General features: G+C 40.4%; 3 protein-coding genes across 9 annotated transcripts; 1 reads left to right on the top strand and 2 right to left on the bottom strand.

Moving 5' to 3' along the window:
* Positions 1-807: 807 nt before the first annotated feature.
* On the top strand, positions 808-16115 carry aldh18a1 (aldehyde dehydrogenase 18 family, member A1). Of its 7 annotated transcripts, none has more exons than XM_039789078.1 (18): positions 808-1210; positions 1457-1561; positions 3466-3617; positions 4398-4547; positions 6823-6927; positions 7054-7212; positions 8083-8173; positions 8976-9100; positions 9543-9687; positions 10177-10250; positions 10436-10535; positions 10889-11109; positions 11327-11464; positions 11651-11846; positions 12496-12617; positions 12758-12944; positions 15514-15609; positions 15752-16115. In XM_039789078.1, exons 2-18 carry the CDS (start codon positions 1471-1473, stop codon positions 15946-15948), a joined length of 2349 nt encoding a protein of 782 aa, XP_039645012.1. In that variant the 5' UTR covers positions 808-1210; positions 1457-1470; the 3' UTR covers positions 15949-16115. The 7 variants fall into 7 exon arrangements, with proteins under 7 accessions (XP_039645012.1, XP_039645010.1, XP_039645009.1 ...); XM_039789076.1 differs by having other exon boundaries at positions 1452-1561; XM_039789075.1 differs by having other exon boundaries at positions 808-1259.
* A 4812-nt stretch (positions 16116-20927) lies between these two features.
* Positions 20928-22925, bottom strand: crygmx (crystallin, gamma MX). Its single transcript, XM_039787248.1, has 3 exons — positions 22835-22925; positions 21850-22092; positions 20928-21551 (listed from the first exon to the last, which is right to left on the bottom strand). The coding sequence occupies exons 1-3, from the start codon at positions 22841-22843 to the stop codon at positions 21276-21278; spliced, it is 528 nt and encodes a 175-aa protein (XP_039643182.1). The 5' UTR covers positions 22844-22925; the 3' UTR covers positions 20928-21275.
* Positions 22926-23341: 416 nt separating this feature from the next.
* On the bottom strand, positions 23342-25002 carry crygmxl2 (crystallin, gamma MX, like 2). The gene is made up of 3 exons (XM_039787364.1): positions 24895-25002; positions 24129-24371; positions 23342-23655 (listed from the first exon to the last, which is right to left on the bottom strand). Exons 1-3 carry the CDS (start codon positions 24901-24903, stop codon positions 23380-23382), a joined length of 528 nt encoding a protein of 175 aa, XP_039643298.1. The 5' UTR covers positions 24904-25002; the 3' UTR covers positions 23342-23379.
* Between the last annotated feature and the right edge of the window lie 1626 nt (positions 25003-26628).

Below are 26628 nucleotides of genomic sequence, written 5' to 3'. Positions count from 1 at the left end.
TTTCTGATAAAATGTCACTGTCTTCTGTCAATGTTTTATTAATTTTGGTCAGTTAATTTTTTATGTTACAAAATTAATATGGGGTTTAGGTTTAACCATTACACTGTTTGTTTCAGTAGGAAATATTAGTACTTCTACCAATTCTAAGGGATCAAAATGAGCAGACCTGCAATAAGTTAAATGTTGAACACACACACACACACACACACACACACACACACACACACACACACACACACACACACACACACACACACACACACACACACACAAACCGATATACAGTAGTTAGTGGATTAGTGGAGCCAGGAGAAAGGTAAGGGTCAGTTTCTTCCCCTGAGTCAGATGGACAGATAAAAGGAGTTGGAACACAGAAGAACAGATAAAGGGCAAGAGCGGACAACAGAGAGATGAACAGGACATATATAATGGAATAATACACAATTAAGCCAGAGCTACATAAACCAATTTAGTTATCTATGGTCCTAGGGGCAGTGGGAGTCCCACAGTGTCAGTCAAATCTGCTTTGGGTTACTTTTCATTTCGTCACAGCAGGATAGTGCAAGTACAGAAAACTTTCATCCCTACTGCAGTCCTGTGATTTCTCCACCACATGAAATTTAGCTTTATGAATATGACCCTAATGAGATAAAAAAAAAAAAAGTTGACAAAAAGGCTACATAAACTGTTATCGTTAGCTACATTCCAAATAAGTGACACATGTTTTACCTTCAACAATAATTGTATGTGTTGTTTTGCACAATATATAATTCTCAATATAAACGGCAACAATATGCAACCCTATGGGGCAACCATAAAACAGATGAACTGTACATTTTGTCTCTTATGTTGAAATATGAGACTTAAGGTCACTTCCGTTCGTTTTCCGCATTTCGCCGGCCGGCCTGACGCCACATCCTGCCACTTCACCGCTAATATAAGAAGCTTTCTCTGTTGAATAGCCATATTTTTGTTTTAATGTCAACGCGACCAAGAGTAATAAATTATTCGCTAGTCCTTTTACTGCAGCGGGAATTAATTTACAGGCGCGTGGTAACGTTCAATTAGCGAAACGGCCGGTGTAGTGACAGCTTCATATCAGCCAGGGGAGGAGTCGTGCACACGCAGAGTCCACCTCTGTTGTGTGATAAATGAAGGAATAACAGGTTAAAGATGAACAAAACTCAATAGAAGACGTTACACAGGGCAGGTAACGTTACATGCACAGGACTAGCCAAACTGGGACTTCAGGAGGTTAAGTAAGAACAAACGCTCTTTACCATCTAGGGAACCAGGAGGGTAACGTTCATTATAGTTTGACTGCACATGAGGATACAAGGGGTAACTTTTTTATGTTGCCAAATTAGATATAATACTCACATCTAATTTATCTCTGTAATACCACAGTTGAATGCATTTGATGGTGATATATTTCTCACTCTCTGTGATAGTAAAGTCATTAAAGTGACAATGCTGCTACGAAGGCTGACCCTGTGTTCAAGGATCCCACTGGATTACCCGGGACACGTATGCCGGTTGCTCACCAGACGACTGACACAAGGCAAGCCACGCTGCAGAGCTACATTGTGATACAGTTTATTCCATGTTAACACTGTATAGTATTAGATCAAGGGTGTAACTTTGGTTTGAGAAGTGGAGGGGATGCAAAACAGGGGGCCTGGGGGTCCTCAGCCAAAAAAAAAAAAAGGTTTTCAATTTGAATCCCATTTCCTGCATTTCTACATTAGTGACTATGATGATACAAAATCCAGTTGATCATAATGATAAATTATGCCAGAAAGAATAGTAAGCTACTAAACTCTGTATAAGAAAATATGTCCTACTTTCTTTATTGTTTAAAATAGGGTACGATCACCAATACTTATAAATAAAATAACATCAATATATATATATATATATATATATATATATATATATACATCAGTCAATATTTTAAAGTTTCATTACTTTGAGATTTATAGTCAATATTCTGAGTTACTAAGTCAATATGGGGGAGGGGGGGGTGTAGACACAAACTGGATTTTGAAAAGTGGGGGGGGACATGCCCCCCCTGTCCCCAGTGGAAATTACGCCCTGGGTATAGATCATGCAGTCTGTTCTCAGGCATCCAGCAGCCGCGTGGATTACAGAAAAGTAAAACAACAAACTTGTTACCGGATCTTCAGATAAAATGAGATGATTCTGTTGTAATATAAAGGCTCTGTTGCTGAATCAGTTTCTTTTAGTCAATTGACCAAATAATAAAAGTATTCTGATATGTTTTATATTAATCATTAAATTCATTTTTCAAGCCAAAATGCGAAACAATTTCCAGTTGTAGTTTCTCAGGTTTGAAGGGTTTCTGCATTTCATTATTAATTGGACAGTCAACTGAATTGTTTAGGTTTTGAAATGTTTTAGACAAAACAAGCAATTTTAAGACATAACCTTGGGCTTTAGTGACCTGTGATGGAAAATGCTCACTGTTTTCTGACATTCTATAGACCCATATGAAAAAATCAACAGATTAGTCAAAACTAAAACAATTGTTAATTGTAGCCCTAAAATTAAGTTTTCATAATTTATTAAGCCATATATCATCAATGTTCTGTTGTATATTATTGTAAATTAAAAAAAAAAAAGGTTTTTGACTGTTGCTCTGAAAAACCAACAACAATTTGAATAGGTCACCTCAGACACTGGGAAATTGATAGAGAGTGATAGAGTCTTGGTTTTCTACTGTTGAGGATTGAGTCAATATCAACATAATAGTCAATACAGTATCTGCAGGCAGATATGGTGAAATCCAGATGTGCATTGTGCACCTAAGATACTTCGTTTTCTGACCTACTCTATTCTGAACAAGATGTCATTTTTTTTTTTTTTTTTTTTTTTTTTTTTTTTTTCTCTCTCTCGCACACGCACCCTCTCTCTCTCTCATGCGCTTCATTGCTCCAGAGAGATGTGTAATGTCAGCACAGGCTTTTCTGCTTGCCCTGCTGATGTGGCAGTTTGAAGGCTGTGATTATCTGTTTCCCAGGTTACAGATGAATGTAGGCAAGGCTTCACTCTGTTTCTCTCTGTCATGTAATCCAATCAAACCAGCAAAACATGCTTGTTTGCACAATTATGTAATGTTTGTATAAGGCGCCTACACCACTGCTTTGTTTTGTTTTTTTCTTATCATTTTGCTTTCTGATTAAATTGTCTTTAGATTGGTATGTGGTATTGTATGTCAATTACATGAAATCTAATTAACTTTTGATTAATGAATCACAACAAAGTAGTTCTGATTTCTCGTCATTGGCTGGTCTATCTTTATCTATTTAGGCATCATTCCATTGTTGTTCAAAATTACTTCTCATTGTGTTTTCCAATAAGTAACTATACAATGCAATACGTAAGTGATAAAACATGTTCTTTTTCACCAGGTATGTAAAAATAACATCTTCTCCCTCTTTACAGTTCCCCAGGGGAGGGCACATGGCAGCTCCTTTGCACACCGCGGTGAACTGCGTAGGGCCAAGAGGATCGTAGTCAAGCTCGGCAGTGCTGTGGTCACCCGTGGGGATGAATGTGGCCTGGCTCTGGGGAGGCTGGCCTCCATTGTGGAGCAGGTGAGAGGCCAGCACAGACTGTACTTTAATGAAGTATAAAATAACTTTGAAGTCCTATTGAAAATTCTTGATGGGGGGGGGGGGGAGTACAAGCTTTGACATCATCTGTTTCAAGTTCTATGAGATGTAAATCATCAGTGGGCGTTCATGATTTTTCTATCCACTGCAGTTTATGTTTATCCGTTGACCAGCTCACTAACATTTATTCATTTATCTACATAAATATGCTTTTCTTCTGATTCTGACTTATTTTATTTTTTTGTTTATTATTTGGTTGTGGTTACATCTTCAATTAATGTTTTTCTTTCTACTTTTCCTTTACTACCCATCTATGAGATGTAGTGGTAACCTTTCATTATTAGAAACTCTTGAAAAAGAGATCTCGATCTCCGCAAGACTATCTGAATAAATGCACTTTATATGAAAAGAGAATTTAGGACGGTTGACCCAAATTACGGAAAAACATTTTCTCACTTATCTTCAGTGGTTTCAGTAGTTTCCCAGGTATTGCTTTATCTTTCCACAACAGTACAATTAAGGAAATACAGACATATTGCATGTGTAACTTTTCTGCTTTGAGCACCACAAGCATAATTCCATTCACCCCTTTGTATTGGAGTAGAGGCTGGAATGTCAGGGACAAATACCTCAAAACATTTAAAGACAATTAAACAAAAAGATAACATCATGGTTAGTTACCACAATGGGTCAGTAAGAAAACATTTTTGTAATGGGCCCAGCTGTGTTGTATGAGTCCTAATTTGGTGTATTGTTGTCCAGGTGGCCATGCTGCAGAATCAAGGCAGGGAGATGATGATTGTCACCAGTGGAGCAGTGGCCTTTGGCAAGCAAAGATTAAGACATGAGATCCTTCTGTCCCAGAGTGTCCGACAGGCGCTGCACTCAGGACACAATCAGCTCAAAGATATGGTAAGAAAAGATGGAGGAATGTGTTGAGGCTTAAAGGTCCCATGACATGGTGCTCTTCGTGCTTTTATATAGGCCTTAGTGGTCCCCTAATACTGTATCTGAAGTCTCTTTCCTGAAATTCAGCCTTGGTGCAGAATTACAACCACTAGAGTCAGTCCCACAATGAGCTGTGCCATTTCTGTGTCTGTAGCTATTGAGGAGGAGAGGGGGGGTTGGCAAGGTGGAGGGTGGGGGTGTGGCCTTGACCAACTGCCACTTTGCTTGTTTGAAAGCCATGATGTCTCTCTCTCATGGGTGGGCCAAATTCTCTGGGTGGGAAAAGCAGAGAAAGGGGAGGTAACCTTGCTCCTTATGACCTCATAAGGAGCAAGATTCCAGATCGGCCCATCTGAGCTTTCATTTTCTCAAAGGCAGAGCAGGATACCCAGGGCTCGGTTTACACCTATTCCCATTTCTAGCCACTGGGGGACCATAGGCAGGCTGGGTGAATGCATATTAATGTTAAATAACCTCATAAAGTTAAATTTTCATGCCATGGGACCTTTAAGGCAATGTTAAAGTGTAAATCAACACGGATTCAAATAAATAATAAATTGCTGCAGCTGCTGCAGCTGCTCTCTGTAGGTTGAAAACTTCAGTAAGTTGAGATGACATCCATGATTTGTTGCCATAGTAAACTGACTGACTGACTGTCAAATCGTTGTCGATCCACCTCTGTAGTAAGTAGTTTATCCTATGGTGCCACTGATTATCGTTTGCCTTGCAATGTAAGTGCATGCAAGTGTTCTATTATTCTACCAGACAGATTGTACATTTCTCTACAAAATTGCATGTTAGCTATTAATACCATCATCTGGCAGGCCAGCTTTTAGATTACAACAGCTGTTCTGTAAGATGGTATAGACTATTTAACTCTCTTACATTCAATATTTCCTGTGTATACATGATGCCCCCACTTTCAGGTTATGTGGATAAATGTTGTTTTGTGACACACCAGCTTACCTGAGGCCTGTACTACGAATCAAGATCAACATGCCCTGTATTTATTTCAGTTACCCGGCTTCACCTAACCTAACAACCGCGGTCCCGCAAGAGCTGTGTCACGACGGTGGTTAACAACTAGTTCAATAAACCCAGGGTTTCCCAACAACACGCGCGTTCACATAAAAGAGGCGGTGTTTGCACAGCATGACCTATCGCAAACCTCTACCAGAGCCGCATATTTTATATAAGAAGAGCAAACTATAATTCTACATAAATATGAAGAACACAGACACGGTTTAACAGGCAAAACGCAATACAGTCGCTGCCTCCTAAAACAGGAGGAAAGCTGGCAAAAAAAATAGCCGATGCTATAGATGCATAAATCACAACGCTTATCAATATCATTTCCCTATCAGTCAGGCACAAGATCTGACCATAATTACACTTGTTGCTTTAGCCTGTTAATCCACTTGCAACCCTGGCAGTGGTAAGCAATCGTGAGAGCAAATAAAACATATAAAAACATAATTCAAACCGATGTGTGCATTGGCAACACACGGCTCAAGAAGCCGACAAATAACCTATATGTAATTCCCTCCACTGAAAATCTATATCTATCATAAAAATACCCATCAGGGAATGTTAACGGGGTTGTCGGTCTTTAAATGTTTTAACTTTAATGAGCTCACCTCTCTCTCTCTCTCTCTCTCTCTCTCCCCGCACCGAGCTCCACCTGATCTTCTAAGAACGGTGATGCCGTTATCAATCGAGTATTGATTGGTCAGTAGGCGGCTCTTTTACACTGGTTGATCTCTAATCTCCAACATAACCTGTTTACCACGACGATTTAACCCGGTAACAAGTGATCCACCGTTGTGATACACAAAACCCTGGGTTGAACCTGAAGTTACCTCGTTTATGCCAAATCTTGCTTTGTACGGGGCGGCCTCTAGCCCATCCATTAAGAGCGTTCGCCCCATGTTGGCTGAGTCCTACAGCGGCGTGGGTTCGAATCTGACCTGCTGCCCTTTACTGTGTGTCATCCCCATCTCTTTCCCCCTTTCATGCCTATCCACTGTCACTGCCTAAATAAAGGGAAAAGCCCCCCCCCAAAAAAAAATCTTGCTTCATAGTACAGGCCTCTGACCAGACCCTACTGATAACCGAGAGAACACCTGCACTGGCATGGCATGGTTTGATTGGAGCATTTCTCTGAGCAGCCAAAAAACTGAGATAATCTGTTCACTAAGAGAATCAATGTGACCAGACATTTACTGCATTTGTGTTGCAGTCTATGCCAGTGCTGGAGGCCCGGGCCTGTGCTGCAGCTGGACAGAGTGGCCTGATGGCCCTGTATGAGGCTATGTTCACCCAGTACAGCACTTGCACTGCACAGGTACTTGTATACTTAAAATAATCCTTTTGAAATGCTCAAGAAGCATATGTATTGCACAGTGATGTTTTTTTCTCCTTTTTAAATCTTTCTCTCTCACTCTCTGCTCTCTATTAACTCTGCTGTCAGGTCCTGGTGACGAATCTGGATTTCCACGATGACCAAAAGAGGCAGAATCTGAACAGCACACTGCAGGAGCTGCTGCGTATGAACATTGTGCCCATCATCAACACTAATGATGCTGTGGTGCCCCCGCCGGAGCCCAACAGTGACCTGCTGGGGGTAAATGTGGGTATAGTTAGCAAGGGGGCGACGCTGGTAGTGATGGCAGTGGCGGCAGGGGTGCTGAAGTGGTTGGTAGAGACAGTGTTCATATAGTGTAGACAGTCCCTGTTCATTAGCTAGTGTATTTTCTGTCCTCTACACACACACACACACACACACACACACACACACACACACACACACACACACACACACACACACACACACACACACGCTGAAACACCTCTGCCACCCTGATTCATCTCACCAGCTCTGCCCTCAATCATGAAGGCATGTGCATGCAAAGAGGGGATGGATGGCAGTGCATGCCGTCACTGGGGAGGAGGTGCTGTCAGCCCGGGACTAACTTCTGTAGGTAGACGCCTCCTTTACCTGTTCTCCTGCAGAAATAACTAACGCATCTTTTTCTTGGTGATAATTCTACCTCACTCTCTTTCTCGCTATCGCTCTCTGTCATTACACAGGTAACATAAATGCCCATTGGAAAACATTAAGAAAATGTAAAAGGTTTGCAAATTTTGGGCCGCCTCAACTTATGTGCTATAGATAATAATTTTCCAAACTTACGTGGACTTGGTTGTGGCTGTTTGTCTGAAGTATTTACTCAAGCATCTAGGAAAGAAATTGCATTTGTATTAAGTTGGTCATTGATAATTTCACTTATTCACTGTCACGGCCCCTAAGATTTGCCCTGATAATCTAGCAGAGTGAGATTTTGGTAATACTACTTTGCACAGTTTTAAACGTGTTTAGCTATTTGTTTCTATTCATCAGCTTACCTCTAGCCCTTAAGAAAAGGCTCAGATGAGTAAATGGCAGATGGTGGACTTTCTGTCTTGAGAAGCTTACATCAGCAATTTTCTGGCCCTGTAGGTGATCAGCATTAAGGACAACGACAGTCTGGCGGCGCGGCTAGCTGTAGAGATGAAGGCCGACCTCCTCATCGCGCTGTCTGATGTGGAAGGTATGTACGTTATCACAACAACAGTCTGGGTCAGCTGTTAGGTAACAACGCCATCTGTCTGCGCTCTTCACCGGGAAAAAAAAACACCCCTCTCAGGGTCAACTGAGAGTTATATGATAGAGACAAACACAGGCCTTCTGCCTTCATGTTTGAAATTGATGCTGATGGGGTTGCCACAAGGGGTGTGTGTGTGTGTGTGTGTGTGTGTGTGTGTGTGTGTCTGTGTGTGTGTGTCTGTGTGTGTGTGTGTGTCTGTGTGTGTGTCTGTGTGTGTGTCTTGGCTCAGGGTCTTCAGTATTACATGTCATTTAGCTGACGCTTTTATTCAAAGCGACTTCCAATTAAGTGCTTTCAACCCTGAAGGTGCAAACTCCAGACAACAATTAGTAAGTACAAGTACATTAGCTATAAGTAAAACTACAAAGAACCATATGAAAGTGCAGCTTCAAGAAATATATAAATATACAGTATATATTATTATTTCTTTATCTGAGGTCCAGTCGGAAGAGATGTGTTTTTAGCCTTCGGCAGAAGATGCGTAGGCTTTCAGCCGTCCTGATGTCAATAGGGAGCTACTTAATTGATAGCAGTATCAATTAAGTAGATTTAAAAGGTTGACTGAGAATCATTGTTATCAAATTTATTTATGATCAGTTTGTTTATTTATTTATTTGCCTGTTGAATGACGCAGGCACTATACAGTACTTGTTACAAAAGTTTAAGGTTGTGTGTCATTCTGCATTGTGTATTTTAGACCCATGCGTGTGCAGATAAGTTGTGTAAGAATTGTTGATTTTCTTAGGACTGTACAACAGCCCCCCTGGAACAGATGACGCAAAGCTCATTGACATCTTCTACCCTGGAGACCAGCAGTCCATCACCTACGGTACAAAGTCCAGAGTTGGTATTGGAGGCATGGAGGCCAAGGTATGAAAGTCCGTAATCACTTTTGTTAAATGATTGTATTTCAATTCTAGTTAAAAGCCTCATCTTAGTGGGTATTTATCAGATGGGCAAAGTGCAAAGCTTCTTGTACTATGGATTTTGACTCTACTTCAGTCATCTACTACTCTTCTACTCATGTTTAGAGATAAATATATTCCCAGGCCTGTTATTGAGATGTTAATAAATTGTAATAATGTATCGGTCACCGTGACTTGCACTCCACTGGTACTTTGTTCAGTAAACAGCCTGAGTTCTTCTTCCACCACTGCTTACAATTCCTAAATTGTCAGCTATGCTGTAAAGTGTTCATGTGGCCGTTTCTTGACCGTTGCCTGTGTTCAAAGTAAGACAACTAAAAATGTATAGAATATTGCCCTGCTCCTGTAACATATGGTTTTGACATGTGTACTGTGTTTTTGTGCAGGTCAAGGCTGCCCTCTGGGCCCTGCAAGGTGGCACCTCAGTGGTCATTGCAAATGGCACCCACCCCAAAGTAACAGGTCATGTCATCACTGACATTGTGGAGGGAAAGAAGGTGGGAACCTTCTTCTCTGAGATCAAACCTGCTGGTGAGTTCACCGGGGCGTAATGCTTTCTCTTTCAACCACTTCTCACAGTAGTATTATTTCAGCAGTACACTTGGCTAAAATGAACCCAGTCTAATAGTTATAATGTTCAGTCTTTGTTGAAACAGTTTGAAAGAGGTGTTGATTAAATTTTATGATGATTTTGGAGGCTGTAGTTTGTCGTGCTGCCGAGTTATTTTGCATCATACTAAGAAGTGTGTTTCTAATATTTTGTCTGTTTTATATTCTTAAGGGTAGACTTAATATTAGAAACACCTCTCTATAACCAATACAGTTCAACAGCACCACACACTAAAGTTGAGTCAACACCTCTATAAAACACTTTCTCAACAAAAACTGAACATTAGAACCTGTATGAAGGTAGGATTTATTATAGGGCCGTTGTAGTAGTAGGTTTAGCTATGTGTAGATAATAAACTAGCAACCAAGTGTATTTTGAGTGAATCTGTCCTGTCCCTGATCCTTCGCCAGGCCCAACTGTGGAGCATCAGACAGAAATGGCACGCAACTCTGGAAGAACCCTGGCATCTCTGCACCCAGACCAGGTGCCCCTTTTCTTCATTTAACCTCATTAGTTGTGTTAAAAGATTTCTTGAAGATGTTACTATAGGTTATAAACACGTACAATTTAAAAGCTTAGTCCTGAGCTTACCTGTCAGATACAGAGAAACACTGACCTCGTGTGGATAGATGTACTGCATGCTCATCCTGCCTCTATTTTGTTTGTCAGAGAAGTGCGATCATCTGCCATTTAGCAGAGCTGTTGACCGAAAGGAAGGAAGAGATTCTGGCTGCCAACAAGATGGACATAGACCTGGCTGTAAATGCAGGTAACAGAGGCCCCCATTGAGTCAATTTGTCAATTTGGTTTAGAGAGGATGTAGTGTGTACCTGGCAATGTTTGCAACAGTGTCCATAGAATTTACTTTATATAAGCTCCTGTATCCACAAACTGGTTTTTAATCAACAGATTTTTCTCCAGCAGGAAATAAATCAAATATAATCATAATATTGCAACAGAAACTTACCTAAGAGAGATATAATTTTGTAAATATTTCCAATTGTTCAGTTGAATTAATTTCTCTCCACCAGAGGGCTCTCTATGGTTTGCCTCAGTTAATGAGAGTTCAATCCCATATCACCTAAAAGCAAAGTGTAACCTTGCTCTCCATCTTTTCTGCAGGCCATTTGCCTCCAGCCATGCTGAAGCGTCTGAGCTTGTCACCTGCCAAACTTAACAGCTTGGCCATAGGTCTGCGCCAGATCGCTGTGGCCGCCCAGGACAGTGTGGGTCGTGTGCTGCGCAGGACCAGGGTGGCTCACAACCTGGAGCTGGAGCAGATCGCTGTGCCCATTGGAGTCCTTCTAGTCATCTTTGAGGCCCGACCTGACTGCCTGCCACAGGTATCCAGGCAGAGCTGCCGTAACACAAACGGATCTGGCAGTTTGATTTGTCTTGGAAAATGCAAACAACATAAATGCATTACTAAGATGTCACAACGAAAACACTTTTGTTTGGAAATGTAATATACATTGCAATAAATGTATCTAGATTCTCGTTCATTTCATCAGACTTTCTTGGAACGACTGCAGTAATATCACAAACCCTGTGTGTTTCCAGGTGTCAGCATTGGCCATAGCCAGTGGCAACGCCCTCCTGCTGAAGGGAGGCAAGGAGGCATCCAACACCAACCGTGTCCTCCACCAGCTCACCCAGGAAGCCCTTTCCATTCACGGAGTCAGAGAGGCAGTGCAGCTGGTAAAATACGTTTCCTATAGATTTGTTACAAGGCAATACAAACTTTTTATATAGCACATTACATGTACTGGGAGAACTGCAAAGTCTGGATGAAAATGCATCACCTCAGTCAGTTGATTAGAAATCTGCACAAGCAAGGCTGTAGCATGTAGCTGCTGTGGTTGACAAACCTGTATTTGTTACAAGGTAAGCACTCGTGAGGAGGTGGAGGATCTATGCCGACTGGACAAGATGATCGACTTGATTATCCCTCGAGGTTCATCCCAGCTGGTGAGGAACATTCAGCGGGCGGCCAAGGGCATCCCGGTGCTGGGTCACAGCGAGGGAATCTGCCACGTCTATGTCGATGCAGAAGCCAGCATTGACAAAGTCATCAAAATTGGTCAGCATATATAAAAGTTTGTGTGTACATTTCTACTGGATTAGTAGTTAATTTCTACTATATTAGTAAATAGTAGTAGTAGGCCTGCACGATAAATCGTTATAAAATTGCGATCTCGATTCAACCCTGTTCACGATTTAATTTTTAAATGACTTTTTTTTTCTCCTTCAATTAATTTCTTGAAAGCATTTGACTTTGACATGTTTTAATTCTGTTGTTACGTCAAGATGTTCAAGGAGTTCAGATAGAGCCTGTATCAGGGCTGTTTTTGGTAGCCTACTGTACTTAAATGGCCAATATGTACTTTATTTTCTTTATTCATTGAAGCCTCTGTTTACAGGCTTGTGGTGATGCACAATGTGCTATAGGTGCCAAAAGAAATCTGTGTTTGGTACTGCCAATTTGTTTTGTTTTGTCATGGTTCATGTGTTCAATAAACATTACACTTGGTGAGAAAACAATCATGGCAGAGAATCATGATATCAATACTAAGCTAAAAAAATTGTGATTCATATTTTTCCCCGAGTCGTGCTGGCCTAATAGGTAGGCTATTTCTGCCAGACATGTATGTTAGGGGGTACTTTATTTAACCTTATTTTAACCAACTATGAATACAGTTCAGTAATTGACTGATATTTTCCCATTCCAGTCAGAGACTCCAAGTGTGACTACCCAGCTGCATGTAATGCCATGGAAACTCTGCTGATCCACAGGGAAATCCTCAGGACCCCACTGTTTGACCAGATCATTGACATGTTGCGCACTGAACGGGTAAAGCATTGAAATTCTTTACTAGTATCCCAACGTAAGATAATTTACAGTAGTAATAAAAAACCCGTAATTTTAATATATATGTTTCTACAAGAGGACTTGTTATCTTATTTATCTTTTAATCTGTGTGGTGTCACTAGGTGAAGATTCATGCAGGCCCTCAGTTCGCCTCCTTCCTGACATTCAGCCCATCGGCGGTAAAGTCTATGCGGACTGAGTACGGTGACCTGGAGTGCTGCATAGAGGTGGTGGACAGCATGCAGGAGGCTGTGGACCATATTCACAAGTATGGCAGCTCCCACACAGACGTTATCATCACAGAAAATGGTAGGTGGCCCACTGTGTTCGTGCTAGTATTTTCTTGTTGTCTCTCGACCAGTTTGCATTTAAAAATGGCTCAAAAGATGCAGTTTTGCATTATTTTGTTCTAATCTAAACAGCACTTGTTAGTCTTGGTCAATCGTGTGTTGCTCCATGTCTCCTTATGTGTCTGATATTCATCAAGTTCTCCTTCTCACTCTCTTGATTCACCTTCCCCATTCATCTCACTTTTCTGCCACAGTGGCTAATGAGCAGTGACACTATGTTGTCAGGATGAGTGCACAGCCTCCCTGTGTGACTCCAATCTCGGGGCTAGAGCCCATTTAAAATGTAGAGCAGATGCTAAAACACAGTTTAAAAGAGTTGTCCCTGTCAAGACTTTGGGCCATGTTTAAACACATTTTTATCTTTTCAAGTGAGCATCTTCCTGACTCATGTTGATTGAAACCAGTCTGTGCAGTGTCCAGAGTATTTCCCGATTTTAAAGGCTCTGGCCATATTGCTTGCAGACAGTGTTGAAGACTAACATATTGCCATTTTTATGACGTGTTCATTTGTTGAGGCAATTTCTGGGAATATCATGAAATCTTGATGCGAAGTAAAGGTGTCCCATAAATAGCTGCGTTCATAGCATGGATAGATTGCATCAGAAGGAACCATTCTAAGAAAAATCCTGTACATAATTAAAAAACAAATGCATGGAAAAACAGAGGTGCAAATCCCTCATAGAAGGTTGGAATACAAATACGCAGAATATTTCACACATTTCTTCGGGTGATCAGAATAAAAGTAAGCAGCATTTTAAAAAAAATTCAAGAGAAAGAAAGTACACATTTCTACATTAAGGATTATTCTCGCATGCAGTGAAGGATGTGCTGCTGCCATCTGGTGACCACATAAGGTACCTCAATGAATTAACATGCTCAGTTATTTGGGTCTATGTCAGCTAATATCAGAGATACAAATATATAAATAGATAAATACATAGATAATCTATCAACACGTGAATGTCTATACACGTGTTGATAGATTATCTAGGTATACAAGTACAATAGTAACACGCACTGACAGTGGATTGGTAGATAATCTGTGATGTCATCAAGAGAAAAACCTGCCTTGCCTCCTTGTACAAAAATGCTTAATAGTAAATACTCATTTAGATGAGTATTTACATCTAAATGAGTTGGATTTATTTTTAAAGCCGTATAACAACGCAAGGATTTCTCCTGATGACATTTGTTCCTATAGAGTTGTCCAAATCATCCTGTCCGATATGATAGAATTATGTTTATTTGTGATTTGTGTTTTGGGGGTTTTAGTCACAGTTTACATGATTTAAGAGTTTATAGAGAAGCGAAACCCCTCACCTTCCAGTGGACCTCATGGGATCTTATTCTGGGAAAAAATATACATGGTAGTGAACGGGGAGAGACAAATTATTTTTTGATCTTGTTTGAATTAAGCAAAAGAACAAGCAAGGTCCTCTGCTCATGTGGAGTAATGTTACATCCCGGTACGATACACACAGACATCGTAGCTTCAGCAAGATGTCATCCATGCAACTTTGAAGTGTGTTATCTTTCTAATTACGTTTTTTTCTTATACTTCAACAGTTTGACAATAAACTGAGACTTTCTTGACTTACAAAATTATCTTTTAAAGTGACGAACATCATATGTGTAATTCATGGCTCAATTATTTGTCGTTCCCCATTCACTACCGTTCATATTTTTTCCGAATTAAGGTTCCATGGCGGACCGGAAGGGTAGGGACTTTGCCTTTCTATAGCACTGCCCTGGGTTGTGTACTAAAAAAACATTGGGTAACAGAGATATTTGCGATTGCAGTGGCCTCAATGAATACCTGTAATTATGTTTTTATTGCAGATTTAGGATTTTTTAAAGCTCTTATTCTGTGCTTTAAAGTGCTCATATTATGCTTTTTGGCTTTCTCCCTTTCCTTTATTGTGTTATATATAAATTTTGTGCACGTTATATATGTTTACAAAGTGAAAAAGCCCAAAGTCCACCCCAAAGGGACTTACCATCTCCAACAGAAAACACTGTTCACCAACTGCTCCAAACAGCTCTATTGTAGTCCAGCCTTTACTTTCGTGACAAACGTGCGTCACTTTGTAACACATTATAATGCTCGCCTAACTGCTAGCGTGGCACGCCCTCATACTCTTCTTCTGACTGGCTAGTCCTTACCTAGCTACTGTGCATGTGCGACTCCCAACAAAGATGGAATAGAAGTGAGAAGCCTCACTCTGTAGCTAAAACAGAGAACTCAACACAGGGTGAAAAAATGAGCTGCAGCAATGTACAGTACAACAAAAATATGGTGTTTTTTGAAACTTAAACCATGTAAACCTATTCTGATATAACCTCTAAATACAATTATGAACCTGAAACTGATAATATGAGCACTTTAATGCATTTTTTTCAACTCAATTTCTATGGCATAGCAATAAATAGTTATCGTCACAGACTTCATGTCTATGCCTGAAAGGGTGTTGGATCAGAGATATAAGGTTGTGAGCTTGTGGCGCCAATAAGCTGTCTTTCTCTTACAGAGAACACAGCGGAGCAATTCCTTCAGCAGCTGGACAGTGCCTGTGTTTTCTGGAACGCAAGCTCTCGTTTCGCTGATGGCTACCGCTTTGGTCTAGGTATGTGGAGGATGTGTGTCATCACCATATATTCATTTGTTATTCTCTCCCTCAAACAACTGCAGACTTTTTTTTACAACGGATAGGATATGATGTTAACCATTCTCACTTACTGTCTTTCTTCCTCTGTCTCTGTCTATAGGAGCAGAGGTAGGTATTAGCACGGCTCGTATTCATGCCCGGGGCCCTGTCGGCCTAGAGGGGCTGCTCACCACCAAGTGGGTCCTGAGAGGTGCGGGGCACACAGCAGCCGACTTCTCTGAGCAGGGTACCATGAAGTACCTCCATGAAAACCTGCCTGTCGAGCAGCCTCTCTCTGTGCAGAGGGACAGCAACTAGACCAGAGACTTTTTACAACACTGACTTGGCATTAACATTGGTCAAAATGCACACAGCATGGAGAGAAGCGCCCATATTATGCTAATTTTCAGGTTCATAATTGTATTTTAAGGTTGTACCAGAATAGGTTTACATGGTTTAATTTTCAAAAAACACCATATTTTAGTTGTACTGCACAGCTCTCTCTCACTGCTGTAGATCCTCTTTTCACCTGGTTTCTGTTTTAGCTACAGAGTGAGACCTCTTTTCTTCTACTTCTTCTGTACTATCTTTGATTGCACTCGCACATGCTCAGTAGCTCAGATGTAGATCATGTCAGCTAGCTAGCTCCATAGAAGTAAAAGACAGGCTGTTTCTCCAACTTCAGTCAGTTACAAGGCAGGATTAGCTGGGAGACTTCTAAATGAGGGAGCACATGTAAGTAGTTCTTTTGTAGATTATGGTGAACTTGTGTGTGTTGTAGCAGTGCTTTGCTATTGAGAACGAGGTACCATGCTAGTGTTAGCATTAGCGTTAGCATGCTAACCCTACGAGCTAACTGTTGCGGTTAGCCACCTCATTTCGGATTGTGACGTCACAGTCCGAGCCGATTTTGAACAGCTCACCAGGAGACTGAAGGCAGGACACATTCAGAAACCGTATCTCACTCAAAACAGCATGGATGGATTTTTTTCAAAGTTTGTATGTGTGTGGAAGCACCAGAGACACAAAAGAACACCCCAAATACCAGAAAAAGTGTTTTTTTCATAATATGGGCACTTTAACACACCAATGGTCCATTTTATCAGCACAACCTGAAAGATGTCCCCTCTTTAGACTTCAGACTGTTACTCAGAGTTTACAAATGTTTTGAATTCTACCTCATCTTATGATTCTTTTATATGAGTTAGGTAAGTTACACTTAGGGTTGGGTATCGTTTGGGTTTTTTCAAATACGGGTGCTAAAACGATACTTTTAAAACAGTGCCTGTGCCTGAACCGGTGCCTGACCCGAAATATATAGAATATATTTATAATGTATATAATATAAAATGTAAAAAAGGAACACAAAATGACATTAAAGAACGGCTTGTTTATTGGTAAGGCCATATGGTCACAAATAAATGATTGATTAATAATGTAATAACAATAACTTAAAACAGTGACTTATTTCACCAGTAAATTGCTGGTAAACGACAAAAACAAGCACCAGATTGGAAAAGGGTATTTTACAATAACTTTGAATGCACCACATGCTGTCGAGTTTCAAGTAAACGCACCGTCTGTGGTGTTTTTCCGACAACGGTAGCTGCAGTCAGACTGTTACGTCCCGGTGTTGGAATCCTCTACAGGGAAATATAATCAAGTATCAAATATTACACCGCTTAACGTAAACTGTCAGCATTTTAACCATAGTATTTAATCCAGCTACTAGCTAACGGTAACGTAGCGTCCCGTGCAGCGATGCTTCTTTTTTTTCCGTTCTTATTCAGTCTCGTTACTACTGTTTACGTCAGAACCGGTGCCCTATTGGCATCGCATATCAGTACCCAACTCTAGTTACACGAATAGGCTCCTGCAAGAGGTATTATGTGGCAATCACAACACAATACCTCCACAATAATACATTAATTGGAGAAACTGTGAATAAGAAGGGAGTAAACTAAGATGACTTTTATTTAAGACAAAGGAAATACACAATGTCAAAGAAAACTGAAGTGCTTGAAATTATTTTTTTAATAATACAATCTCAGGAGATGATTTTGAAAGTGACTTATTCACAGAGACATTATTTAATTTACACATAAAATGTGTACGAAAAAGGAAGAAGAATAAAAAAATATTCTTAATCATTAGTACCAACATGTTCTTACTTTGCCAATTTTATTGTGTAAAGCCTCGCAAACGTTAGTGTATCTGTGGTCAAGGGTCAGCCCAGATGGTAACTCACTAGCCAATAAAAACCCAGTATTATGACAATGGACATGTTGTATCTTTATCTAAAACATATTTCATTTATTTGATGTTGTATATCATAGTCTATTCTCACAGAAACATCAAGTTCCTGCTATAACTGTCCATAATCTGTTAGGCCCAAGTTTATTTTAGCTGGTTGCATTTGCTCATAATTACCCACAAGGTTCATACTGATTAAGTGCTTTCTTTATTCATGTTATGTTTTTTCTTTTCTTGCTTTAATTCCAGGTTGAATTCTGTATGTTTCTGAATGTACAGGTATTTTGATTAGGTGAGGGTCTAGGTAATTTCAGTAATGGAACTAATAACACAAGTTGGCATTTGATAGTAGTAGAGCATTTTTCTTTCTCGGTTTAAATAAACCATGTGAGTTACAGATTAAGATTTCCTGTATTAAAACTTAAATAAGAATTTATTATTTTACCAAAGTATCAGAATTTTACCAGTTTTGTTTAATCGCCGTGTAAGTTAGAATACTTGTATGCAACCATTTTATTTACTTTATTTTTTTTTTTTTATTTGATCATTGTTACAAGTTGGGCTCATTTTTCCATGCTTTGCTGCTTTCCTGCTTGTTCATTGTGGCGCCCAAAGCCTCTGTCAGAGCCGGAACCGTAATTGACAAGCTGCCTCCTTCAAGCTGGAGGGGAGAACGCGACTGCTTTTAAATTAAGCTTTGTACCATTCCAGCCTCTGAGCTCCTATCTGATGTCTTGCAATGCACACTTAAGGATTGGTTTGGGTTGTATAATAGCAGTAACTGTAGAATAAAAAAAAAATGTTGAAAAAGAATATTTGGATATTTTTTCTTACTTTCTTTGATTTTTGCAGTTAAAGTGTAGAGGACTGAGAATGAGCATGTGTGTTCATTTCTGTCCTGGCACTAGTCTTTCTACTTTCACAAAGAACACAAATTAATAGGGGGAAAAAATGGTGCCGATCTGAAAAACAGATGTCTAAAAAGGGCCTTTTTATAAGTTGCCCATAGGGGAATTTGCATTGCTGGAAGTGGGGCAAGGAAGATGGAAGACAATACTGTAGAGGTTTAATTATCCAGCCATCAGAAATGAAAAGAGGGAGAAGGAGAACTGAGACTAATAATGGAATCACAGGCTTGTGTTCTCGGTTTCTCTGTTTCTTTCGTTTTCTTTTCCAGCATCTAAAGAATTCATTCTCTAGAACGCACTACTTACCCTTCAATCAGCTTCCCATCACCAAGTCCAAAGGGTTCAAAGATGAAGAGGGAGACAAAACTCAGATTTCACTCTTTTGTCCTTTTCATGTGCGAAGCGATTGAAAATATCATCTAAATGACTTGAGGTAGAGGAGGAACAATCGAGGGACATTAAGTATCGCCTGTTTGATGCATAGTGTTTTATAGAAGTGTATTTTACAATAGCACGTGCATCAAAGTTGTTTGCTACCGTAACGGTACCTATTCAGGTGTAGTGTGTATACCCAGTTTCTGCATTAACACCAGTTTTCTACTTAATAACAGGACACAGAGTGTTTTGTTGTGATATGGAAGGCTTCCATTCTTAGGTTACTGACTGAAATTTCGCAGTTTTATTTTTGAGTAAAGTTGAGTAGTGCATTTTGCATTGAAATAATCATATATTGGCAAGAAACTGCGACCCTGTACAGTAAGTCAGATTCTTAAAATTCCTAGCTAAATCATTGTCAAAGTTCCTCATGCTCAGTATTTGAATCCAAGTCAACAATTTATTTTATATTGCTATGCCATATTGTCAAGTTTTTGGGTACTCCAGTTCTGTCCTCTGCTGATGTACCAACCTTATGGCTCCCAAAAACTAACTGAACTAAGAGCAGATTTTAATGATGTTACAAGTAGAAAATGCAGTAGAACTAGTAGATTTTGCAACATGACTACTGAATATTTAAGCAAGGCTGTTTGCAGAATTACCAGGCTATTTGCCTTTACTGTTCATTTTATGTGAAGTTTTCAGGGTTATACCCATAAACTTTAAACACAAATGACCATAGACTTGTTTTCAGTAGTTCTACGTAACTCTAAAGGGTTTACTGCCTGAATTGAATTTAATATTTGAAGACAATGCCCCTTCATGACCTTAGATTAACTTCCATTTATGGTTGAGGCCTGGCAGCCTGTACATTTCCTCTCATCTCTTATCTGCCATTGCCCCCAGAGCCCAGTTGATCAGATCCCATGTTGCACCCTGTTGATGTTATGTTGTCTGCTGGGTATTGTTGTCCACAGATATAAAAAGGATGATGAGGGCAAATCACTGGACTTGTACAGCAAAGCCGACAATCCTTTAATTGGACATTACTCAAGGCCAAAACTCATATTTCTTGTTGTGCTTGATCTTAAGAGACTCTCAAATGCACTCCCCACTGGACTTCACATTTTTTCAAATCAATAATTAATGGTCAAAGTTATTTATTCATGTGTATCTTTGCCAATTACGCAGCGTCTAATTAACAATTTCAATAATTGATATTTATTTCTGAAAGGGTTCAGTATCTTGGGCTGATGAAAAATGCATGAGCGGGGATGTGGACTGGGTTTTGTTTTTTGTTCTGAGAGAGCTTGATGCTTGGGGCTAATACCAGGCCACTTTGACTTCAACTCTTTGAGTTGGCACTGGCCCTGTGATGTGGATCTAATATGGGCATCTTTCATGGACCCAACGCACTTGCTCTGTACCATGTGATCTCATAAAGACTCCTACAAGCTCATCCTCAGATACCCTTTTTTTTGGTCTTTAATATCGAACTTCAAAGAATAAGCTTCTGTTTCCTTTATAATTTTTCTTTGTGTTATGTGGAATGACGATATCATGGAAAACTGTGGAAACTCTTGGTCTTGGTCTAGGACCTCGGTGGTTACACTTCTATCTAACTCTGTGGCCTGATGAACAGTTCAATCACCATACTAAAGAGAAAAATATTCCTCAGATTTATGAAAAGCCATATCCCCCTGATCTTTTAATAGTGACAGCTGTAGTAGTCAATAGAAAATTAACAAAGGATCCCTTTAGTTGACTTCCATCAAGTTTTCTTTTATTGTGATTCCAGTAGGACAGGAGGTTGGGGACCGGCGAGGCAAACCATTTTGCTCTGGGACGACCAAAGCAAAAAAGATCATCACTATTTATTGAGCATTGCTTGAGCACTGAGTTGGGGAGCAACTTTACCCAACAATGCAAAGCAACCCAGCAAAACCAGGACCCAACATCAGACGCCAGAAAACCATCCATCGTTAAAATGTAAGATTTCAGGTTTGGACACCACAGTGTTGAAACCACAGTGAAACAGTACTGGCATTAGGGGAGCAAAACGGTGGGATGTTTAACAGTGGGGCTCAATAAGGGTAAAAAAGCTGGGAATTAGTTGAGCTCAGTGACACGTCTCAGAGAGCCAATGGTGGGGCTGTTGCTTCCCCACTCGTGGTGCCTCCTGTACTCTCCGGGGCGCAAGAAGTACTGGCGTCCCCTGTAATTGGGGTGTTCATGCAGCATCCAGTAGCCCTCCATGACATTGACAGAGGAGATGTCACGGGTGTGGAAACGCTCATTCAGATCTGGGCAGTCATCCATTAGCTCCATATTCTGGCCTCCAAAGTCAGACCGCTCGAAGATCTTCATCCTGTAGTTCCCATTATACTACGGGAAGAAACGATGAGAGACTAAGATGATACTGTCATGTAAAATGTTTGTTCAACTTAATAGTACTACAGTAGAATAACTTGGCAATTTGACGTAAATTGATAGACAAACTTTTTACTGCTTTTATAGGTCAAGCTAAACAAAGAAGCTTTAAAATAGCAAAAAGTACTGGCACAGAGTGTTGAAAACATTAAGAATAGGCTTGAGAACTACATGATCCTAAACTGGCACTTCCACAGAAAAGCTTTAGTGAGAACATTGCTGCAAACAGAGTAGGGCATCAGTGAAAACTCACAGGTGGCACCATACGGCAGGAGCGGATGCAGTCATTGAAGCCTGCCCAGCGTTGATAGTCGGGGTACTCGCCCTTGTGCAGCATGTACTGGTAGCCGCCATAATTGGGCTTCTCATAGGCCACCCAACAACCGCTGTCCACTCTTATTGAGTTACAGCGGCTGAAGTGGTTTTGCATCTCAGGACAGTCACTATTGCACTCATAGTGACGACCCTGGAAATTCCTGTCTTCGTAAAAGATAACCTGCAAGTGATGGATGGGTGGACATTATCACCACAGGGCTATGCCAAAAACAAACTATTACATTCCTTATATTCATGATAAGTTAGCTGTCCTCCAGCTCTTCAGACTCGTAAACAATAATAACTTGAACTTTTAGTCTCATTTAGTTTCATAACCATACCATTATGTATTCTGAGCCAGGTTTGCAAGTAAGCTTTATCCAACAAAGTTCTTGTATAGAATAACTAAGTAAAGAATTTTGGAATAAATGACCTTAAGAATGTATGATCAAATGCCTCGTGTATTTTAATAAAGTATTGGCCTAAATTACAGCAATTTAGACTCCAAACCCAGTTGAATAATTGCAATTTTGTACTATCCTCAACAGAAGACAAAAGACAAAGTATCACTAACTAACATCTTAGTCTAAAGTCTTCCATTTTCTATTTTCAATGTTATTCAGTTTCATTTATTACTTATTTTACTGTGATTATTTGCAATTTCTTGCATTTTATTATATCCCTGCATGTTATGCAAATATGAATAGGATAAAAAATCCTTTAGAACTACTGACCATTACACCTAACAACACAAGGTTGAGTTATCACTCAGTGAAGGTCTTTAGCATTTTATGTGACAAAAAGAATTTATTTTTGAGTGTGTCCTTGCAGCATTTTTTACCCCTTAGATACAAATGATCAATATACTATACATCTAACATTTTAGTTGCTTTTACTATGTAGATTTGAAATTGCACGCTTACCTTGCCCATTGTAACTGTGTTTAGTTCAGTCCAGACCAGATGTCGGCCTGTACCAGACCTCTTTATAGAACCTGCTGGGATCAGGGCTTTGCAAATGTGAGACAAAGCTTTGTCGTGTCAGCACAGTGGGCTGTATAGACTGCAGAACACTATAGGACTGGTGAGCTGCAGCAGCCGCTTTGTCTCTGTCAAAGCTCTGTCTGTCTATGGAAAATACTGTACAACTGCACTTTCTCAAAGGGCTTCAATAAGAGTTGCAACATCTGCCTTTATTGGCATACATGCCAGAAACCTATGTGCAGACTGCGAGAATAGACAGGGCAGCAAAAAGAAAAGGATTGGCTTGTTTTAAATGGTATTTGACAGGGATATAAATCATTAAGCAGCAGGCTTTATTTTGAAGATGTACACTATGCAGGAAGCAAATGGACTGCTTGGTCAAAGAGAGGTATTGTACTTCAGACTTGTGGTTGTATGGTTTAGTTGAAATAAGCTCACAAAGCACAGTTATTTGAAAATCAAGTTTTTAATTTGAGTTGCGCAGTTTACATGACAGCCCTCATCCTCCTGAATGAGCCCACCATGGGGTTGTGGCAGCCCCAATCACCACAGGCCTTGTACTCTCCGGGGCGCAGGAAATACTGGCGTCCCCTGTAGTTAGGGTGCTCATAGAAGATCCAGAAACCCTCCATGATGTTGCAGGAGTAAATGTCACGGTAGCGGAAGCGCTCGTACAGGTTGGGGCAGTCGTCCATGAACTCCATTGTGTGTCCCATCATGTCAGGCCTGTTGTAGATCCTCATCTTGTAGGATCCTCTATACTGTATGTGAATGAAATCACAACATGGTTATTATGCTATTTTAGTAGCCATGAACTCCAGAGAGCACTTTGGTAGTGCTCTCAGCCCTAAGCTGATATTTTTAATGTTGAATTTAAATGAGTACATACTTGCTTACTTACTACAGATGAGAATGAGCAACAACTCTTTTGGAGCATGACATAATTTGATTTCCCCCCCTCCCTAAACTGCCAGAAACACTCAATGTGACTAACAGAATTAGAATGAAGGCACCAAGTCTTAAGGGGTGTGTATCATATTCCTTTTAAAGGCTGACTGGGTCTCCTTGTGGGCCTTGCAACAGATACTTTTATGCTATGACCTGCCTTAGTATCTGTTAATGACATCAAAAGGCCAGTGATTGACATCAATTTCTAAAGCGGCATTTGATGTACAAGGTGAATGGTGGAGGGTGGGGGGACTACCAATCCCATCTGTCTGTTTGATTGACTTACAGGGGGGTACATCTGGCAGGAGCGAATGCAGTTGTTGAAGCCCATCCAGCAGTGGTAGTCAGGGTACTCGCCGGGGCCAATGATGTACTGGTAACCCATGTAGTGAGGCTTCTCATAGGCCACCCAGTGACCACCGCTGACACGCATGGAGTTGCAGCAGTTAAAGTGCCTGAAGGTGTCCATGCAGTCACTGCTGCACTCCCAGTGGCGGCCCTGGAAGTTGCGGCCTTCGTAAAAGATAATCTTGAAAAGGAGAGAGAAGCATACAGCACTCAAGTTAATGTTAGGTATATGAATGCACTAGTTGCAATACTCATGAATGGACTGTAGGGGACACTGCTCTCCCTTGAACAAACTCAATTACTTTTTCACGAGTCCTTCAAATATACAAGCCTTTGCAGTACACATTGTTTTCAGAGCTTGACAAGTAAAAATCATGCAATTGAAACTATTGTTTCAGCTGACTTTTATTTAAAGAACTCTTTGTACGCTCGTCCAATCTGAACACTGTTGTTACTGTCATACAGTTACTAAGAATCTCTGTCATATTAGGATACCATATCATTGTTGATCTCCGCAGACGCTTCCCTTGTAAATACCTATAAATAGGGTTTTCCCCTCAAAAATAAGTTCTCAGGAATTAGTACCTCTCTTCACCCTCTGCTGCATTGTCTTTCCCTGTTACAATATTTGACACATGTTCCTCAATCCTGCCATGTTTCACCTCTCTGTCAAAGCTATTGCCATATTGCATGTGAGCTCATACCTTTCCCATGGTTGTAGGGCTGTGGATGTTTAGCGCACCATAGCCCTTGACACACTTGCAGGTCCTTTTATACTCTCCCACTGATGATGAGGCCTCTGACACGTCAGGGACTACTACTCTTTACCTTTTCAGATGCCAACTAGTCCCCTTTGTCTGATAGCCCATGGGTACCTTATCTACTGTCTGCTAGAGTTTACCTATAGAATTAACAACCCACCCCCCCCTAAAGAAAAAAAAAAGTGCTATTCTGTGTTTGTATGACCCTTGTTCGGCCATGACGTTGTGATGCAGCCTTTTGAAATATCACACAAAGGCCCTTTAGGTATGTGGCCCCCCTACAACAAAGCTTTTAAAGTGTAAAGTGGTCATTTATGGGGGGCACTCTCTAAACTAGCACTTAACCATGTCAGGATTTTTCTTTAATGTCTTGGTTGTATGGAAAATTGTAACATAGTTACATTCCAACCAGTCCCAGTTTAAGCGAGTTTGGATTGGTGAGTTCCCTAAGTGGGTACAGGTCACAATGTAATTGTTATTCAATTCCTGTTAAAGGAAAGCGGTGTTGATACTGTGGACTGAGTCAAGCTTTTGTGTTGATGTAATCTACAGTGATATGTTGTCTCTTTTTGCTTCCATAGCCTGCAGTTGTACTATGATGCCAGACGGGACTGGTCTGTTTGCAGATGTACAGACAGAACTGCTCTGTGTGTGTGTGTGTGTGTGTGTGGGTGTGTGTGTTTGTGTGTTTGTGTGATATAAAAGGAGGGGTTTGGGGCATCTGTGTGTTGAGTCTTTGTATAAAATGATAGATGTTTGGACTTGAGTCTTTGGCTTGTAAGCATAGCCCAGAGCTGAAGGGGAAAAGGCCAGAAAGAGTTGCCGCCATGTATTGTGCTTCCAAAGCCCAGCTGATGCCAGAAAGGTCAGTCTCATCCTTTAGCCTTTCATTTGGATAAAGGGCTCGTGCCCCCTCTCCACTTTGTGTGCTTTTTGCAGCTTCAACTGTGTAAAAAGGCAAATAAAGCACAATAGCCATTATGTTCCTGGGCAAAAACACTGCTACTGTGGTAGCAAATCCAGAGCCATATGACATTATTTCAGTGTTAAGGAACAGCGTTGATAAGCTTTTGCTCCTTTGATCATTCATTGACTTGAAACTCTCAGGCTTCAATAGCTTTCATGTTTGAAGCTGCACTTTTTTCTATGACATAAGTAGATCATTGATATCCTTTCATCACAGTGTGCAGCGTAATTGTAGAAGATTATCAGATGGGATGTTGTTTTGTTTTGTGAGTTTCTTGAGCAAATACTGTATTTACTCCGGGAGGAAAGGTTTTATCAGAACATATAAGAAACAAATGTTTAGATTTTCCTCATATGTTCATTCATAGATTAATGATTTCTTTCATCATGCCTATTAAATGTAAAATCTTTGTACTCGGTTTTGATGCAAGAGGGCAGCAGAATGACACTGAAATCATACTCTGGCTGGATAGCTCTGCGTGGTACAGTAGCAAGCGCTCACTTTTCTGAGTCTTTGAGCTGAACTCTACCACCTCCAAGGCTGCTGCTCAGCTTGACCTCTGACCTTTGTATTCAGAGACGCATGTAACAGAGGTGCAATACAATGTCTAAACCAGGAAAAGAAACTGCCACTGCCATCTGAGAACAATGACAACATTGTTCTCATTTTCATCACTGAGAAAGATCACCTAACCCTAACTCATTAGTTTG

Source organism: Perca fluviatilis, chromosome 21 (assembly GCF_010015445.1).
Source record: "Perca fluviatilis chromosome 21, GENO_Pfluv_1.0, whole genome shotgun sequence".
NCBI classification, from domain to species: domain Eukaryota; kingdom Metazoa; phylum Chordata; class Actinopteri; order Perciformes; family Percidae; genus Perca; species Perca fluviatilis.
The sequence above is the reverse complement of the archived record's forward strand: the minus strand, read 5'-3'. Positions and strand labels throughout refer to the sequence as shown.